We start from the raw sequence: 20125 nt of genomic DNA, 5'->3' as shown, positions 1-20125 counted from the left end.
TTAAGCTCCATATGCCCAGAAGGCTCTCAGCACAAAGCTGCTCACAGGATCTGAACCTTAAAACTGTAAGCTCCTTGGAGCATGCACCATCTTCATATACAGCACAAATACCTGACCTATACAATTGTACTATGAATATTTCAGTTTTCACTTGTCATCTGTACATTTTAGTATCAATTAACATTGGGGGAAATTAGGATATACATGAAAATTGCCAACAGCATGCAGGCTGTTATTTATTGACTGGGATTCACTTCACTACTTACTATACACTGGAATGAAAATATTTGTTGGTCTGAAGGACAGGACATGATTTTGGTATTTCAAGTAGTGATTACGGGGATGTTTCCATTGCTGCACAGTTAAAGCAGGCCACTATCTAATTACATGCAGTAGAGAACTGCTACGAACCCCAGCTCACCAAGCTTTTAACCACTTCAGCTGCAGTCAATGTGACTACTCCATATGCTTAAGACCCTTGCTGAATCCTGTCCTTAGACTACCAAATGTAAGTTCTGAGATCTTGGATTTCACATTTTTATGAGGTGTCCTGTAAAACTTGTTAGTTTCCCCAAAATTGTGGGTTGCCCTGGAGCAAACAAATGTATTTAAATGAAATTCTGAAGTGTTCCAAAAATGAATATTTCTTTAATCAGCATCAATCAGATACTGACGGCTGATTAAGTGGCTGGATTAGGCTGTCATTTTTACATCTATTTTCCTGAGGCTGCTGCGAGCACTCAATAGTTTTGAGGTTGTTTCAACACAGCAGTCATAGGTTAAAATTACTGCAGTACACTTTTATTTAACTCTATTCTACGGCACTTTTATGGCCCCTATCACCATAGTATCTGAGCATCTCATATTCAGTTGGTTGCTCAAATATTTAACTTGTCTTTTAGTTTTTCCATGAGCAACACTACATAACTGCCTTCCGCCTGCACATGCACATTTAAACTTAGGATTGATTTGATTTGAAGTGTTTTTAAATCACAAGTAAATTTAATTTTGCTTTTTTAAAAAAACAGGTAGCACTGGAGACTCTTCAAGTCTAAACACCACTGAAAAGTGCAACTTGTAAAACAGCCATTCTTGCCTGTAGTGCCATACAATTGCACTGTGAAAAACACACATCGCAGTAGTGATGGGACCTCTTACAATTCAATGTATGCACATTAAAAGCAGAGTTGCTGTGTGACCCATCATGGGTTGTCTGTAGGATTTCTTCAACATGCATTCCACTGGCAGGAAGCTACTGGGAGTAGAATATCCATGTTTTAGTTATCTTGCAAGGAGGACTGACTTGCAACTAGCTCAGGAAAACATAGTTGAAAGGGATATACCTAGAACGTGACTGTTCAGTGTGATGCATTCAGTTAATCAAAAAGTAACTTGCTTTGAAATCCTGTTTTGAAGACGACTATGAGTCTGGATTCTCAAGCAGAGGAAATAGGCCATAAACCTAGACGTTCATTAAATGATGCATCTGGCTCTACTAATGCTACTGTAGTTTATTGGACATCATGAGTAAGGGTATCACATCTGGCCATAAAGTGTTATGATTAATCTACATTGTCTGCCATCTATGCTGACTGGCTGTTTGCTAAAAGGCAGAGGAGAAAACCCACTAAGGAACAGTTTTGATTGGCGGAGAGGGGGAAGCTGTATACCTCTTTGTGGCTTGGCAATGAACAGCAAACATGGCCATGTAATATGGAGCGAGCTAGCTTTCATCAGTTTCTGGGCCTCACAGAACATGGCAACAGGAAGCTCTGGATTCAATTTCAGGAGAAAATGTAAGGTTGGTCTTTTATAAGTGTTGAAAACAGAAAATAATGTCTCCCTCTCTAAGAGTAGCTCTTCTAATATATAGTTTAAAAAAAATATGCTACTAGAACTTTTATCTTTATATTTAACCTAACCACATCTGAAACCCTGTAGTGAGAATCTTCCTGATAAGAAAAAATGCTAGACATTTCAAGATTTTTTCCAACATTTTAATTCTCAATATTTTAACATTGAAAAGTTACCTTTAACAGATGAAGTTTGCGGTTTTTGACAGCCATCATATGAATTTAACATAGCATCCATATTCAAAAAGATACTCATCATTCATCACCTTTTATATTAATAGGACCTAATAATGCTAACCAACAAGCACATACTTAACGAGATTAGGCACTAGTCACTAGAATTTAGCAATTTCAGTAATGTCTTTCAAAACCATATTTTGAATTTGTAACACAACAAGAACATGTACTCCATAAAACCCTAAACAAAACTAGATCAATTAATACAATCATTTATTCTTCTCCAAATTCTAAGAAATGGCTTTGTGGGTTATGAAGCTAAATTATTTGACTTCTGTGTAAGAATATTTAAAAGCAATATTCAAAAAGTTTACACAACTTGTCATAAAGGTGGCTGTAGAAATCAATTTTGTTATTCACAGATGGCCCTGAAACTTTCATGTTTTATTCTCGTGGGGAACTGTATCTGTGCTTCTCTTTTCGTTCACTGTCATCAATGTCTGGATACACAGTGAGATCCAGAGTCAGTACCTGACTAAACATGTAATCATCTTGCTGAAAGGAGGAAGAATCAAATCAGTTTACAAGCATATATATTAAAAATAAGCATAATCTATAAGATGATGCAGTTATCAGAAGGACCACTTAGCTATACGTAGCTTGTTCTGGAACACTATTAAACACTTACCAATGACTGTTCCTGAATGGCAAACAATGCATTTGAACCACCCAGCTCTTGATACACTTGTTAGAGAATTTTTTTAAAATGAACATTAAGTTGGGGGGGTCATTTCTTAAGAAATAATTGGCTGTAGCTGGAATTTTTTTTAATAGTAGATTAATTGCCACATGAAGTTAATTTGATTGAAATCAAGACAGAAAAATAATAAGATTATTTGTACCTCTGGACAGACGCCAATTAATGCATCTGCTCTGGAATAAAACTCCTCCTTTAGAGAAATAACTATCATCTGACACTGTTCCTCTGCCTGCTCTTTGATGAAGCTTGATACCTTTGGAGAAAAGCCACAAATTTTAGGATAAGTGGGTTCTGTCAGATTTAAATCACAAATTGATTAGGGAACAATGGGAAAAGGAATGAATTACTCAGCAGACAGAATTCATTTATGAAATGGGCAGGGTAAAAGGGGGAATATAACTGGCCAAGAAAGACTGTACATGATGTAGGTTCACAGTCTGACCCCATAGGTTTGGCCCTGTTAAAAACGTATATGAAAACAGTCCACTTTAGAAATGTGACATTTCTAAAGTTAACGTAAGGCATTTTACTTGACAATGCTGTTAAGTTAGGTAGATTTCCATGCATAAGCCATAAATTTTACAGCTTGTTACCACTTACATAATGTTTTGCAGATTACAAATATGTATTACTGTGCTGTTTTATGTGGCAGAAAATGTTTTTCACTAGCTGTAAAGTGTTACTGCATAGAGTTACATTTATAATTTGAGGTGAATAAAGAAGACATCATACCACAACAGAAGATAAAATTCTAAATGAAAATTAGAAGCAACATTTTTTAAAATCTCACTTCTGTGTGTACATTTTTATCTGCTATGTCGTAAGTAGGCATAGTTGTTGAAATTATTCTGAAGATTTTAAAACCTGACTAGTTTTCAAGATGACTGACCATAATCCATTCTGAAACTGAGTTAGTATTATACACAATTAAAAAGTTTAGGGAAGTTTTTTCTTTCAATTTTCAGTTTAAAGCCCTCTAGCCATATTACAGCAGAAGATCTCCAACAAGTTTTCACTAACCAGGCCTTTCTAAAACTCTGTGGATCCCAATAAGTACTGTATATATACTAACCTGTTCATATGCAAAAAGTACATGCAGTATTTATTAAGCATATTTTTTCTATTTCCAAACAACATTTTCTGTAACAAAACACTGGCAAATATATAAAGGTCCCTTCATTTGAAGGTGTCTCAGGTCTTTCTCATGGCAGGTAAGATCACCATTTACAGCTGAGGAAACTGAAGCAATGAGAAGAGTTGGAGTAGACCTCAATATTGATATAAAATAGTTATTAATAAATTATTTTACATAATTACAATCTTGACTTTACTCTTACTGAATTTTGTGGGAATTATTTTCATACACTTGTTTAGAGAATGACAGCTCACACGCTTAGGTTTTGATGGCTTTTTTGGTTGCTTACCTTATTGTATGAAATTATTACACTATCGTTAGTTGCTTATTGTATGAAATTATTACACTACCAAATTCACTGTCCACTTTGGGCAATTTCATGGTCACAGGATTTTTAAAATAGCAAATTTCATGATTTCGACTTTTTAAATCTGAAATTTCATGGTGTTGTAATTGTAGGGGACCTGATGCAAAAAGAAGTTGTGGGACGGTCACAAGGTTATTGTAGGAGGAGCTGCAGTACTGCTACCCTTACTTCTGTGCTACTGCTGGTGGCCGCGCTGCCTTCAGAACTAGACAACTGGAAAGCACTGGCTGCTGGCCTGGACCCAACTCTGAAGGCAGAGCTGCTGCCAACAGCAATGCAGAAGGTATGGCATGGTATGGTATTGCCACCCTGTCTTCTGCACTGCTGCTGGTGGGGCACTGACTTCAGAACTAGGTGCTTGGCCAACAGCCGCTGCTCTCCAGCTGCCCAGCTCTGAAGGCAGTGCAGACTTAAGGGTGGTAATACTGCAACCCCCCATAAAAATAACTTTGTGACCCCCCCCCGCAACTTCCTTTTGGGTCAGGACCCCCAATTTGAGAAATGCCAGTCTCCCCCCCCATGAAATCTGTATAGCATAGGGTAAAAGCACACGAAAGACCACACTTCCCGGGGGGTGGGGACCAGATTGCAAGGTCTGTGACACGTTTTTCTTGGCAGTGAACTTCGTAGGGCCCTATTATTAAAGAAATTCCTAGGAAGTCTGCTTTTTGCCAAACAGTAACAGGCACCAAGTGTCAAAGAGGATGACACTTCATTAGCCATAATTCCATATTTATCTCCCAGTAAGTTTACACTGACTGGAATGCAATTTAACTTCTGTTTTGCTGTAATATTCTACATTATTTTCTTTTATGCTACATTTTCAAACATGTACAGAAGTGTTATTGTGACTGCTGCTCTGCAGAGAATATTTGATAATATTTAACTGAAAGCTGTAAAATGTACTACAAATGACAGGTTGTATATCTAGGAACTATTTGATCAAAAGGCAAACAACCAACGAGCATTTTCTCAAAGAACAGGGCACTGCTCTGGTATAGACATGATCTTTAATCACAAGAAAACAAACTTTGTAAAATTTTAGAAAGAGATGTGGTTATGCAAGAGAATGTGAGGATGTTTTCTATTCAGGGTATTCCAAAGAGGAGTGATGCTTAGGATGTGGTATTACAGCTATAAACAAAGCAATAAAGTAGATCTATTTACCCCTCCTTTTTCATTTTAAACTCTCAAAGAATTCTTAAAATTATCCTTATTGACACAGATTTCTTTTATAAACAAGCTGAAGTCTTTATTCTTCAAGAGGAGAACATTTATGATTGAGATGTATTTTACAGAAGATATTGATTACTTCTAACTCCTCTCGTCTGAAAAACATTTTTGTCTCAAATGCCTAAAACATTAGCTTCTTTTGAGACTTGTATTTGTAAATATTTTGTATCTAACTGCAAACCTTCATAAAATATGAAAGAGTAACTCATCTTTGTAGCCAAAAACAAAAGATCTTAGGTATATTTAGGAAATAGAGGTGAAATATAAATATTAATTAAAGTTGTAAACACACAGGCTACAGGCCCAGGCCTGTAATGTATTCAGCTTAGCCACACAAGGTCTCAGGCCTGAAGCAGGTTGGCATGACTAGTTAATTGAAAGATACCCCTATACCAGTTAAGTAAGATTACAATAAAATGATGTGTTAAGTGCTGACATTCTAGAAACTATGCAGCAACAGACTGGAAAATATGCTGCAATGTGCCAGTTATATCACAAGATGCCAGAGAGTAACATTTCAGGGGATTCTTTAATAACCTCAAGTTGCTATGGTAACTCATGGACATAGATGTTAATGAGAATAAAGAGAACTAAGGTGTTAGCCTATGAAAAACAAGACACCCTGATATTGGTGGGGTGTGGAAACCCACATAAGGAAAAAGGGGCTGAAACCATTATACATGGAACAGAGGGCATCAGCATAACACATTATAAAGGCTGTATCCTAGCCTTAGTGCCTTGGGGGAGGGAGATGCCAGGATGATAATCACTGGTGATTATGACAATGAAGAGAATAATGGTTCACACTTCACCATCCCTACCAGGAAATGTAAGTGATACCAGTATTAGGACTAGACATGCTGTGTTATCCCTTTCTTTCCTGTTATAGTTTTTGATATTGGGTTACTAAGATTTTAACAGAAGGATAGTTGAGAATTTGTAAGTACATCAGTTGTGGTCATTGTTTCCCATGTGTTCCTAGAGTCTCCAAGGCTAATGATATTCCTAATGATGAATCTTACCCTGCTAATCCTGATACAGTAGTCACTTAGGAGGCTGAACTCTTCACCCAGGTCACTGATTAATATAAAAACCAATCAATATATGAATCCAGAAATTAATAAGGCTACATCTTTAGTCGCTTGAGTTCAAGACATGTTGTCCCTGTGTGTAGTGCACTTCAGGTTGTGCATGTGCTCCAAATACTCAGGGTATGTCCAGACTACCCGCCGATAATCAATCCCCGAACGTGCTCCCGTCGACTCCGGAACTCCACTGGAGCAAGTGGCGGTACTGGAGTCGACACGAGAAGCCGTGGACATCGATCCTGCGCAGTGAGGACGGGAGGTAAGTCGGAATAAGATACTTCGACTTCAGCTACGGTATTCCTGTAGCTGAAGTTGCGTATCTTACATCGACACCCGCCCCAGTGTAGACCAGGCCTCAGGATCAGAGATTTTTCCCTAGCAGTGTCTGTGTGGTTGCGCATGCTCTCCAGCTCTCCTCATGTTCCATACTGAATGGAGAAAGGGGGCTGTTGCCATCATTGTTCCTTCTCTACCACCAGTTCCCAGTAGGGGGAAACCAGGCAGCAGGGAAGGAGGATGGGTAGTATACTACACATAGGGACAACACATCTTGAAGAACTCAAGTGACTACAAGGTGAGTAACCCCTTTCTTTGAGCAATTGTCCCTAAGTATAAAGCACTTCAGCTGATTCACAAGCAGTGTCACTTTAAAAGGAAGTGTATGCCTGGAGTCCTATGACACAGACTGCAGAACAGCTCTGCCTAGAGAAGCTGCAGCAACAGCTGTTTGCACTAGTCACAGTGGCTCTCAAACTGTGGGTCAGGACCTGAAGTGGGTCACAACCTCATTTTAATGGGGTCAAGAGGGCTGGGTTAGATTTGCTGGAGCCAGAAGCCAAAGCCCAAGCAAGAGTAAAATCCTCTTCCTTCCATGCCCCTAGGTGCAGGAGGTTTTCGACTTCCTGAATGAAGAGTTGCTCATGAGAAGGATCCATGAAGAGGGATGGGGAAGGGGGGATGGAAGGGTTGATTGGCTACAAACGGCAGGGTACAACCCGATGAGACAGTATCAAGCACCCAGCAGACCAAGGTGATATGGAACCAGGCTGACTGAAAAGGGCGGAGGGGCATGGGCAATGGATCCAGTGCAATGACTGGGACATTGTCCTCAGGCACATCCTCAAAATGACTGCTTTTGGCTGCCTTGGTCCCTAGAAGAACCAGGCTGCGTAGGTTGACAAGGCAACAACTGGTGGCATCGCTTAAAACCCATCTTTGCCCTTCTTTTTGTAGGCGCCAGATCCAGGGGAACCACAAGACCTCAACGACTGCAGAGGTAGCAGGGGGCAAAATGGCTTTTTAGCCTGCTGGGGAGTATGTAGCAGAGGGTGGCCCGGGCTTCTTTAAGACTGTCGAGCCTAGCATCAGTTAACTCCGAGATGAGCCCTGTTCCCTTGAAAGGGAGGTCCCGGAGGGTGGACTGCATCTCCTGGGACAGCCTGGAGGTCTGTAACCAGGAGCTATGCCTCATGGCTATTGCAGAGATGACCACCCTGGATGCCAAGTCCATAGCATCCCAGGCCATCTGGAGGACACCCCTGGCTACCGCCTTGCCTTCGTCTATTAGAGTAGCGAACTTCTCCGCCCAATCCTGTGATAGGCTCTCTTTGAACTTGTCAATGGAGTCCCACAGGTTGAAACTATCTGCCAAGTAGGGCCTGATGGTTAGAGACCCTAAACTGGAGGCTTGCTTAACAGATCATGATGTCGTCAATTCACAGATTAATCTCATGTCATACACTTCCATTAAGATCTTCAAGTAATTATTTGTATAACATTAAAAATTACAGTTGTGGTTTTATATTCAACATAATATTATATTTCATACTACACATCTCAGACCCCTGGTAGAGTTAAGGGTAGATTAAAAAAAAAGAAGTATTTGGAATTTCTTTTTTAATGAAATACAGTGGTGATGAGGTGTCCACACCACAGAAGAATGAAAGGGGTTAAGTCAGCTAGACAGGTTAATTAATTCCAGAAGGGTGCACCTGGAGGTGGAGCTGGGGAGTAAGGAATGAGTGAAAGCAGGCTCAGCTGGGCAGGAAGAGGCAGAGTTTGTATAAGTAGGTAGCTGGCAATGGAGGGGCAGCTAAAAAGGACTACAAACAGGCTGTATTCACTCCCTGAGTGGAAGGAGTTGGCAGGCTGGCAAACCCAGAGAGGGAGGAAGACAGACATGTGGGACGTGGCCCAGGGAATAGCAACAGGGCAAAAGGAAGCAGCATGGGGCTGCTGTTTGTAGCACCCCTAGGTCAGGACCTGGAGTAGTGGGTGGATGTGGGTTCCCCCTAACAGCCACTGGGAAAGTGGCAGTGCCCTAACATAAGGGAGTTTAAACAGGCCCAAGTATGGGGCTATACTGGAAATTATATTACCAAAGAAGGGGGCTGAACTGAGACTGACCCAGCTGGAAAGCTGGGGTCAGGACTAAAGGGACAGATGCCAGAGCAAGCCCAGGGAGGGCTGCAGAGAGAGAGAGACCAGCCAGGCTGCTGGGATAGGCCTTGTTGGACTGTTTAAGGACTGTGGGAACTGAGCCCAAAGACAGGGCTGCAAATAGGCCCTGTTGGACCTTTTACCCCAGAAGGGGACTCACTGAGTGACCTAGCCAGACGGCTAAGTCACAAAGGAGACACTGAGGGTTTTGGAGGAAAAAGAGCTGCAGACCAGAGACAGAGCGATTTCATGCAAGCCATGGATGAGGCTGTCAGTTTCGATCTAATCCCGAGAACAAGGAGGAGGCGCCAGACCAGTGGTAAGCGGAGCACTACATGACAACAACCTTAACTCTAACATACTTGTGTGCATGTCTGGATCAATGGGCACTGCTTACTAAAAGTTTCCAGACAGTCCCACAGTTCACGTGTACCCATGTATGGAATACACACAGGAACCATCACTCAAATTCTTAAATTTGTCCCTCATGCAGTCTGTTTTGATTTATGCCAGTAGAGATTAACTGAACTTCTCTTTGTCCCAGCCTCCCTAAATTAAACAACCATCCTTCTGCAAAATAATATCACTATGTCATTATATTATCTGTACATTAATTTTAGATAACAGAAGGAATAACTTACTTTGCCAATGTTTGTGTTATCCAGTGCAGCATCCACTTCATCCAAAACAAAGAAAGGGGCAGGGCGGAAACTTAAAAATAAAACAGAGAGAGTCAATTACTTTTACATAGATATACTAATATTTTGGGGGTTTAGATTGTCCCATAAAATTTTGACCAAGAAATAGTAATGTCAAGAACAGAATAGGAACGTAACACACAATCTTGGACATGACAAATGTTCAAAATGCCTTCTGAAAATACTATGCTACATTTGTTTCCACATCACTGATGCTCAAAGATTAGTAAAAAGATGGTACTGTAAAATTTATGTCACCATATTACCTGTGTATTGCAAACACAAGAGCCAGTGCTGCCACAGATTTTTCACCTCCTGACAAGTTGTCCATCGGCATAAAGCGTTTTCCAGGAGCCACACAGTTATAGCTAATGCCTTCTAGATATGGTTCCTCAGGGTTCTCGGGGCTGAGAAATGCCTGAAACACACATGCCTCAATATTTAGTTAATACTGAAACATATGAAATGTTTAGCTTATGCTTGCTATTGTTTGTATTTTAAAGTTTAAATTTGACATTTTGGCCGATCTGTAGTGAATAACTGTGTATTTGTATTTAAGAGAGACATTGCTAAAATGTGGTTCTAGAAAAACCTATCTTGTGAAACCTTTTGGATATGACAGACATCATAATCAAAGAATCACCATTTAAGGCAGACTGACATCTTAGTCATATTTTCAACACTTTTCCTTCTTCTTCGAGTGCTTGCTCATATCAATTCCAATTAGGTGTGGGTGTGCCGCGTGCAAGTTCGCCGGAAGATTTTTACCTTAGCAACACTCGGTGGGTCAGCTGGGTCGCCCCCTGGAGTGGTGCTGCTATGGCGGTGAATATATACCCCTGCCGACCTTCAGTTCCTTCTTATCACCTGTGTCGGTCGTTGGAACAGTGGAGCAAGGCTTAGCTGATCTCCACTTCCCTAGCAACTTGTAGTTCCTTATTAATAGTTGTGTATGTAGTTATAATCTCTACAGTTGTAGTTAGTTTTAGTCGTTTCTATATTTAGTGTATATAGTTGCAAGGGGATCGGGGATTAGCCCCTTCCCACCCCCCCCGGTACCAAGGCTCATGCCCGTGTCACCGGGCTTCAAATCGGGCTCGGCCTGCCATAAGCCAGTGCCAGCGGGAGATCCCCACAACTCCTGCCTTAAGTGCCTTGGGGAATCTCATCTCTCAGATAAGTGGATATGTAAGGCCTTTAAGCCGAGGACGAAGAAAGAGCGGGACTTCCGCCTCAAACAGCTCCTGATGGAGGCAGCTCTTAGTCCAACGCCCTCGGCACTGAGCGCTGAACAATCTGTATCAGGGAGAAGCGCTCTTTCGGTTCCAGATCGCCCTGGTACCGCTAAGGCCCCTCAGCACTGACTGTCGCCGGCACAGATGTCGGCTCGGCACCGGTCCCTGTCACCACGAGTCAAGAAGCATCATAAGACTCTGCTGCTTCAGTGTCACCTGCACCACAGTCGGAGCACCCAAGTCAGACTGCCTGGCACCCGACATCTGCCGCTGGCACCGCCCAGCTTCGGCACCATCGATTCCGGTCCCACAAGGACCTTCGAGTCCAGTGCTTGAAGCTCCCTGGCGCATGCTGTGGTCGAGCTCACTATCCTATCCACGTCTCAGACCTTTTCCACAGCGAGGGATTTGATTTGCACTGACGGAATCTGCACTGCGTCAACCCCAAGCACCGCCGGTGCGGGTCATTCAGTCTATTGGCAATCCTGCCCTGCTGAAGCCACCCTCCGTCGGCACCTCTAGAGAGGCACTGATCAAGATCTCAGTCCCGGTGCCGTTCGCAGTCCCGGCACCGCTCTCCATCATGGTACCGGTCGCACTCGCAGCACCGCTCAGCATCCCGTTTGCCGGTCCGGCACTCCTGGTACCGATCCAGCTCCTGGCACCATTCCCGGCACTGCGGCTCTCGCAGTTGCTTCAAGTGACAAGCTTCGAGATCCCAGTTGACCTCCCAGCATCGTTACGGTCGCAGGTCCCGGTCTCGTTCATGGTACCGTTATGGTGCCCCATACTGCTCCCCGGTGCAGCACCGAGAGATCGTCTAGAAACGTGGCCCCTTCTCAGGGTTTCTCAGCTCCTCCTTGGCCGTCTAAACACACCTCAGTGTCATCTCACACAGACAGTGCTTCCTATGCACAGGACCGTGACTCAGATGTGCCCAGCCGAGTCTTCCAAGAGACCCAAGGTCAAGAACAAGGGCCTCATCAGTGGTCGTTCTGGACACCTTGAATGTATCACCAAGCCCAAGGTGCGCACCCAAAGCGCCATGCTCTATGCCATCTGAACACCGGATGCTAGAGGCAACTGTAAGCTGCCCCACGTCCTGCGAGTATGGATGAAGCATCCGTTCCACCAACACACTCTCAGGTTCAGGAATCCACTTAAACCTGACACCACCCAAGAACAAGAGCCCACACAGGACTCTCTTGTACCTGGCATCTCCTCTTCCTCCTCTCCAGAAGAGACGGTGGCGGGGACATCCTCCTCCAGCCCTCCCCCAATTGACCTGAGGGCCCATCAGGATCTTCTGAGGCAGGTGGCCCAGAATATGAATCTTCAGGTGGAGGTGGTCCTGGAGATAAAATATCCACCACAGGGTCTTCTATCAGCTGACACCCCCACAAGGGTAGCCTTGCCCTTTATGCATACGATTCAGGCAAAACGCCGATATCATCTGGCAATCTCCAGCCTCTATTCTGCCCACGGCCAGGGGCGTTGAGCAGAAGTACATGGTACCTCGAAAGGACACGAGTATCTGTACGTGCACCCTCCTCCCTGCTCCCTGGTTGTGCAATCGGTTAACGAGAGGGAGCGCCATGGCCAGCAAGCTCCTGCTCCAAAATCCAAGGAGGTTAGGCGCATGGACTCGTTGGGCCGCAAGGTATACTCTGCGGGAGGCCTCCAACTCAGGGTGGTGAACCGGCAAGCCCTACTTAGCCGATACAACTACAACACCTGGACGGCGGTGGGCAAATTCACAGAGTTAGTTCCTCAAGACTCCTGCCAGGAGTTTGCAGCCCTCTTGGAGGAAGGAAAGAAGGTGGCAAGATCCTCTCTCCAAGCCTCACTGGACGCAGCCGACTCAGAAGCCAGAACTCTGGCCTCAGGAGTGGCCAGGAGGAGAATATCATGCCTTCAGGTGTCAGGCCTCCCACCTGAGTTACAACAGACTATACAAGACTTGCCCTTTGAGGGCCAAGGCCTATTTTCTGAAAAGGCTAACCCTAGGCTGCAGAGCCTAAAGCACAACAGGGTGATCATGCGCTCGCTGGGAATGCACACCCCGGTGACTCAGCACAGGTCCTTCCGTCCTTAGCCTCAGCACGCTTACCATTCGCCTAGGCCACGACAGGAATTCGGCAGAAGACGCGGCCGGGGGAATCGCAGATGGCAGTCTGGACCCCAAGGGGGTCAAAATCAGGGCCCCCCTCAAACCACCCACGGGACCCAAACCGAAGTTTTGAAGGGACACCCGAGGACGGCGTACCAGTTCTTTCCCAGGATCCTTTTCCGCCTTTTTACAACTGCCTCTCCCATTACCTCCCTGCGTGGGCCCAACTCACATCGGATCGTTGGGTCCTACGCATGGTAGAATTGGGATACCATCTCCAATTTATTCCCCCCCCGTCCCTCTTCAGGGACCCCTCTCATGAGCAATTCCTCTTGCAAGAGGTAGGGACGCTCCTAACCATGGGAGCTATAGAGCAGGAACCGAAAGACTTGAGGGGCAAGGGGTTTTATTCCCGCTATTTCCTAATCCCCAAAGCAAAGGGAGGTCAGAGACCTATCCTAGACCTGCGAGGACTCAACAAATTCATGACAAAGTTGAAGTTTCGCATGGTATCCCTGGGAACCATCATCCTGTCCTTGGATCCCGGAGACTGGTATGCAACCCTCAATACGAAGGATGCGTATTTTCAAATCGCTATTTACCCACCATACAGACGGTACCTCCGTTTTGTGGTCAATCATCAACATTTTCAATTTATAGTCCTTCCGTTTGGCCTTTCTACAGCCCCACGAGTATTCACAAAATGCATGGCTGTAGTTGCCGCCTCCCTCTGTCGTCATCGAGTACACGTCTTCCCGTATCTCGACGATTGACTCATTCGAGGGACTTCCGAGACACAAGGTCACAAGACACACTAGGCCTGATGATCAATATAGAAAAATCCACTCTGGTTCCCACTCAGAGAATAGACTTCCTTGGGGCCATCCTGGACCCCACTCTAGCCAGAGCCTGTTTACCACAGCCCCGGTTTCAGGCGATGGTATCAATTATCCAAGGCCTGCAAAACTTCCCGACAACTTCGGCTCGCACTTGTCTCGGCCTCCTAGGTCACATGGCGGCCTGCACAGTTGTGACCAAACACGCCAGACTATGCCTCCGTCCCCGTCAAACTTGGCTCAACTCGGTATACCACCCGGGCAGAGACAACATAGACATGATCCTCACGACCCCCCCGGAAAATCAAACTCCCTGAACTGGTGGCTGTCGCCCACCCTGGTCTGCACAAGGATGCCTTTCCACCCGCCTCAAACTTCAATGGCCCTGACCACAGACGCATCATCTCTGGGTTGGGGAGCCCACCTCGAGGATCTCCGCACTCAAGGCCTTTGGTCAGTTCAAGAACTGACCTTGAACATCAATGTACGGGAGTTGAGGGCAGTCCGCCTTGCGTGCTGGGCGTTTCAAGAGCATATACAAGGCCATTGTGTCTCAGTGTTCACAGACAACACAACGGCCATGTTTTACATAAACAAGCAGGGCGGCGCACGTTCCTCCACCCTTTGTCAGGAAGCCATCCAGCTCTGGGACTTTTGCATAGCCCACTCGATCGACCTGGTAGCGTCTTTTCTCAGAGGGGTTCAGAACACTCTGGCGGATCACCTCAGCAGATCCTTCCTGTCTCATGAGCGGTCAATTCGTCCAGACATTATCCATTCTGTTTTCCGGAAGTGGGGTTCTCCCCGCATAGACCTCTTTGCCTCCCGCGAGAACAGGAAATGCCATGTGTTCTGCTCCTTCCAGGGTCACTCCCCGGGCTCCCTATCAGACGCATTCCTGATACTGTGGATGAGCCATCTCCTTTATGCCTTTCCACCATTCCCGCTGGTCCACAGGGTCCTGCTCAAGCTCCATAGAGACAGAGCCCACCTGATCTTGATCACTCCAGCGTGGCCGAGACAACACTGGTACACCATATTGCTCAACCTCTCGCTGGCCAACCCAATCCCCCTCTCTCTTTGGCCGGATCTCATAACTCAGGACCATGGCAGACTTCACCACCCAGATCTGCAGTTTCTCCACCTTACAGCGTGGTTGCTGCATGGTTAAGCCAGTCCGAGTTACGCTGCTCTGCCTCGGTACAAGTACTCCTGGGTAGTAGGAAACCTTCCACTAGGTTAACGTATCTGGCCAAGTGGAGGCGTTTCTCCTGCTGGTATGAGCAGCATAATGTTGTTCCTACCGAGGCACCGGTTCCTACCATCTTGGACTACCTCTGGTCCCTAAAACAACCTGGCCTAGCCATCTCTGCCTTCCACCCAGGGGAGAACGGCAGCTCGGTCTTCTCTCACCCCATGGTTTCAAGGTTCCTCAAGGGCTTGGAACGTTTATACCCACAGGTCCACCGCCCCAACCTGGGACCTCAACCTAGTTCTAGCCAAACTTATGGCTGCTCCCTTTGAGCAGCTGGCAACCTGCTCGCTGCTGTACCTGTCCTGGAAGACAGCATTCCTTGTAGCCATTACAGCGGCAAGACGAGCCTCCGAACTTCAGGTTCTCATGGTTGACCCCCCGTATACAGTGTTTCATAAGGACAAGGTACAGCTGCAACCACATCCGGCCTTCCTCCCTAAAGTGGTATTGGCCTTCCATATCAATCAAGATATCTTCCTTCCAGTCTTCTTCCTGAAGCCACACTCATCACGCCGAGATTAGCAACTGTACTCCCTAGACGTCCGTAGGGCTCTCGCATTTTATATCGAGTGAACAAAGCCCTTTTGTAAAACACCCCAACTCTTCGTCGCGGTAGCAGATGGAATGAAGGACCTACCTGTCTCCTCCCAGAGGATTTCACCTCGGGTGAACAAGGATGAGACAGAGAAAAAATGCTATCCACTTGCAAGGTAAAGGGAAGGCATTCCAGCCAACCACCACGGATAGTAAGAAGGAACTGAGAGGGCAAAGAAGTTTTTATACTGAAACCATGAAATCTCTGGCTCTCACTGCTCCATTCTCCTATTGAACATAAATGTTAGAATTCTGTCTAAACATTTTCTCTTGCCCGAAACTCTTCTTCTCAGGGGATCAGACTGTCTTATCTTCAGCCGCTCCTCACTGCTCAACACCAGATACTTGCCTCACATCCCTGTTTTAGGCATTTTAGAGGTCCCCAAGCTTAGCTGACTTCCTTGGAGATGGACCAGGCTTTTGAAAGAACTGAATACAGATATTTTCCAGAGGTTCTTCACAAATTTCACTTTAGCAGTAACTTCTTCAAATTGGGAGAATTCATAGTTGCTTATATGAGAAAAACTTTCCCTTCTTTGAAGGGAAAGATCCAAAGACTGACAAGTGATCATTGCCTGTACCTGCAGGAGGCAGAAACAAAGCTAGGTGGACAGCTGATGAGAGACTAGTCCCCACCTTCAGGAGACCAGCTCAGTTTCAAGATGCTTCCATAGCTAACTCCCGTGGACTACGAAACTAAAAAAACCCAAACCTCTCATCTTGCGAAAAATATTCACCAAGAGAACATTATAAACAAGAAAATTTTAACTACTGCAGAGAACTGCAAGCATGAGTTAAACATATCTGCCTTTTTCAGGGATGGCCAGATCTGTTTGAAGAAGGGAAAATTTTCAGGTAAACTGCCACAAAATTTCCCACTCTCTCTCAGGGCTAGGTCCACAGATCCTCAGTGTGGGATATTCTCTGCAGTGACAAAATTCCTAGGGAGAGAACAAAATAATATCACAGAGAAAGGAATCACCACAGCATGCAGGACCAATCTGTCAAAGGCTGCATCATCCGAAGATGAATATCTATCTTGTAAAATTCAGTCAGTCAATCTTTACACAGATGACCAAGTTGCAGCTTTACAAATTTCAATGCCCCTTCTCTGCCTGTGTCCTGAGTGAGCTCTGGTGCCCACTGCTGGATTGGTGCCCTTGATATGCAAGGCCCTGATAGACTGCTGCAGTGAGCAAAGGCTCATCTATAATGATACTATTCCTTTAGTAGATCCCTTAACCTGAGTCCTCTCCCCTTCCACTCAATGGTTTATGTGTGCCATCGCTGACATTGTCCGCCATTACCAGAAGACCACCATTCAGTAATGCTGGGGCCAGTTATATTTTATTGTATGCTCTTCTTTAGTTTCAAGAAGAACCATGTCCCTACAGCCATCGATTTCTCAGAGAATGCTTCCCATCCTTCCAGACTGGCATCTATTGTTATGACAGATCTCTCTGGCTCTGCCATGGCCCCATCTTTTCTGAAATCAATCTGGGCTCATCCATCAATCCCAGGATTTCAATATGAGTGACAGAATGCTCACTTTCTCAGATGGAAAAGTCAGAAAACAGCAGGGAGGGACAGCAAGAAACTCTGGAATGTCCTCATTCATTCTTGCCCCTAGCACTATTCCTATAAAACTCATTATGACATGATCATCCCTAAAACACTTATTAGGGTGCCTAGGATGCCTTCAAAGGGGTAACTGCTGATCTGATCTTGCCCTGTATTTTGGCTGACAAAGATTTTATGGGCCTCAGGAGTCTATCAGCACTCCAAGATGAATGAGGCACTGAGATGGCTCAAGATGACTCTTTCCAAAATTTACTATAATCCATGCTGTTGCAACATTTGGATTGTTGCTTGAGTGGCTCTCTCTTTGTACAGGATTCTGATTAGAATGTTGTCTAGGAAAGAGTACATTTGTATCCCTATTTGCCTGAGAATAGCAACCAGAACAGTGAGGACTTTCATGAATGCTTGAGGTGCAGATAACAGTACAAAAGGGAGCACTTTGTATTGAAAATTATCCATGCCATGCACCTGGTGAACTCGCATATGCAGATAGGTCTCCTTCAAATCTACCGATGTGAAGTAATCCTTCTGGCAGATGGCCACAACTACGGACTTAAAAATCTCCAGACTGAATCTGGTCTCCAATACTTCTCTGCCCTCCCCAGACCTCTTGGGTACCAGAAACAAAACTGAGTAGTGGCCAGAGAACATCTCTGCCTCAGGAACTCTCTCTATTACACCAATTCCTGAAAGATAATTTACTAAAGACTACAGATCACACCTATTTTGCAGATTTGAAGATACCGGAGAAGAGAGAAAAATGATTTAAAAATTCTATGATGTACTCCTGTCAAATCACATTCAGCACCCATCTGTCCAATGTGGAGATAGGCCATTGGTCCTTGAATTTTAAACAGTTCTCCCCTTAGGTGTTGCTTGTTGGAACTCTCCTGACTGTAGTCATGGATTGTTTCTAGTGTTGGAATTTACACTGCAGGAAGACTGGTCTCTCTCCTTTCCAGGCTCAGACTTGTTCTATTTGCCTTGGTTGTAGTCTTGCTTTCCATACTTAGAGAAACAGCCAGAGAAAGGATATTTAGACCTGAAATAAAGCCAGCTATCCCTTTTCCCAGATTTGGAGTTGAGAGTTTGTAACATTTCTTGATTTATCTGAAGACTACAGTATCACTTTGTTTAATCATTCCCCAAATAACCACTCTTCTGAATATTTTGAAGCTGCTAACATGATTCTGACTTGTCTGTCGCCTTTCTAGGAGGTGCCATCAAGTCACCACATTGGAGGCCATAGCATGTGCTGAAAACATGGAAGCACCCCTGGTTGCATCAGCTATGAATGCTAAAGGCACTAAGATGTTCATTAACTCTGAACCTAACTGAAGTGATTTCTTAGCAGTTTTTGGCAGTCTGACTCCCAAACTGTCTGTCTAGGTGAGGAGTACTCTGGCAAAACATGGTGCTGCAGCAGAAGCCTTCAGAGAGGAAGATGCAGCCTCATTATGGGACAGTGACATTTCCAAGTCTGCAATCATTGGGTTCTTTTGGGGAAAAGAGTCCCTCTCCTTTGGGACAGCAATGACTTTGACTAGTTCCAATAAACTGCTCTATCCACTGTGGGAAGAGAGACAATCTGCTTTTTGCTATGGTGCATGCTGTAGAATTTTTTTTGGCATGTCTGGACAATCTCAGACTTTGTTGGTGCTTTCCACTCAATCTTAATTACTTTCCTCCAAAAGACACGAGGGGGAACATGTAGTTCAGATTTTTAACAAGTTGGGGGCAAAAAAAACCAAATTAAAAAAAAACCACTTTCTATACTAGTCCTCTCTTCTTCCACCACAATTTTTTTTCCTCACTAGCTCATCCGACTGAATGACCAAGTATCTAATCAGCTTTTGTAACTTCATCTCAAATAATTCAGTTGGCAAGAGAGCCTCTTGCTTCACTTCATCCTGCAGCTCAGACTCCGAGACTGCATTAATCTTCCTCCTGCGAAGATGATCCTGACTTTCCTCTCTCTTGGACTTAGGTTGAACAGATTTTCTAGCTTTTTTTTTTTTTTTTTCGGACAATGCTCAGAATGAAAACGAATTGGAGGAGGAAGATGAAAAAGAACCAGATGTAAACAATTTATATTTCTTTTACTATGCTTTTTCTTTCCATGCATAACATCTTGTGAAGAGAGCCATTAGCTTTGGCACTCTCTGGTGATGAGTCAGAGGAACTGCTGTTCATAGAAAAAACAGGCCAGTTTTCTCTTACGTTTGAGGTAATTTCTTGAACCTCTTTAATTTTCACTCCTTAGGGGAGGGGAGACTAGGAACTTGAGTCAGATGAAGAGCCCTGCAAAACTCTTCCGTTAACAGGCATCTCTGTATCTTTGCCCTTTTGAGTGTGGACCGAATCCCCGTAAAGGACACTGCAGCTGTTTCCTGGGGCTCACAACATAGCAGCCTCTCCGGTAAAGGTATTTTTCATGCCAAATCCAAGAGTTCCCTAGCCTAAGAGGGAATTTCTTCCTGAGGGAGATTCCTTTCTTTTCCTCTCCATGCAGAATTCTGGACTTCCTCTAGGGCTAAGGAAAGGAGACCGAATAGCCTGACGGGAGTGGGTGGGACTGATGAGACCTGTGGAAGGGCATACATACAAATGGCCATTTCAGCCACTCCATGCTCTTCCCATGGCAGATTCAGCTGGTCCCGCTTATGGTTTCCCTGTGCCAGGCTGCTGCCCTGATGTAACTGCCTCTGGTTGCTGAAGGGCTCTCAATTTTTGTGCCATCCTTGAAGACATTTGCAGCCTGGCG

At 44.7% G+C, this 20125-nt stretch overlaps 1 protein-coding gene across 3 annotated transcripts in view; it reads right to left on the bottom strand.

The window, feature by feature from the left end:
- Positions 1-2463: 2463 nt before the first annotated feature.
- The window catches only part of SMC1B (structural maintenance of chromosomes 1B), a 65297-nt gene continuing 47635 nt past the window's right edge, over positions 2464-20125 (bottom strand). For 2 of the 3 annotated variants that reach the window (XM_030539650.1, XM_030539658.1), the window contains 4 exons: positions 10017-10168; positions 9694-9763; positions 2933-3043; positions 2464-2585 (listed from right to left, as the gene is read on the bottom strand). In XM_030539650.1, the coding sequence (XP_030395510.1) occupies positions 2475-2585; positions 2933-3043; positions 9694-9763; positions 10017-10168 (444 nt within the window). In that variant the 3' untranslated portion in view covers positions 2464-2474. Of the gene's footprint in view, positions 2586-2932; positions 4030-9693; positions 9764-10016; positions 10169-20125 lie in introns of those variants that run through there. The other variant, XM_030539655.1, reaches the window with a different exon arrangement.

Source organism: Gopherus evgoodei, chromosome 1 (genome assembly GCF_007399415.2).
Source record: "Gopherus evgoodei ecotype Sinaloan lineage chromosome 1, rGopEvg1_v1.p, whole genome shotgun sequence".
In the NCBI taxonomy this organism is placed as follows: Eukaryota; Metazoa; Chordata; order Testudines; family Testudinidae; genus Gopherus; species Gopherus evgoodei.
This window is presented reverse-complemented; position numbering and strand designations above follow the sequence as displayed.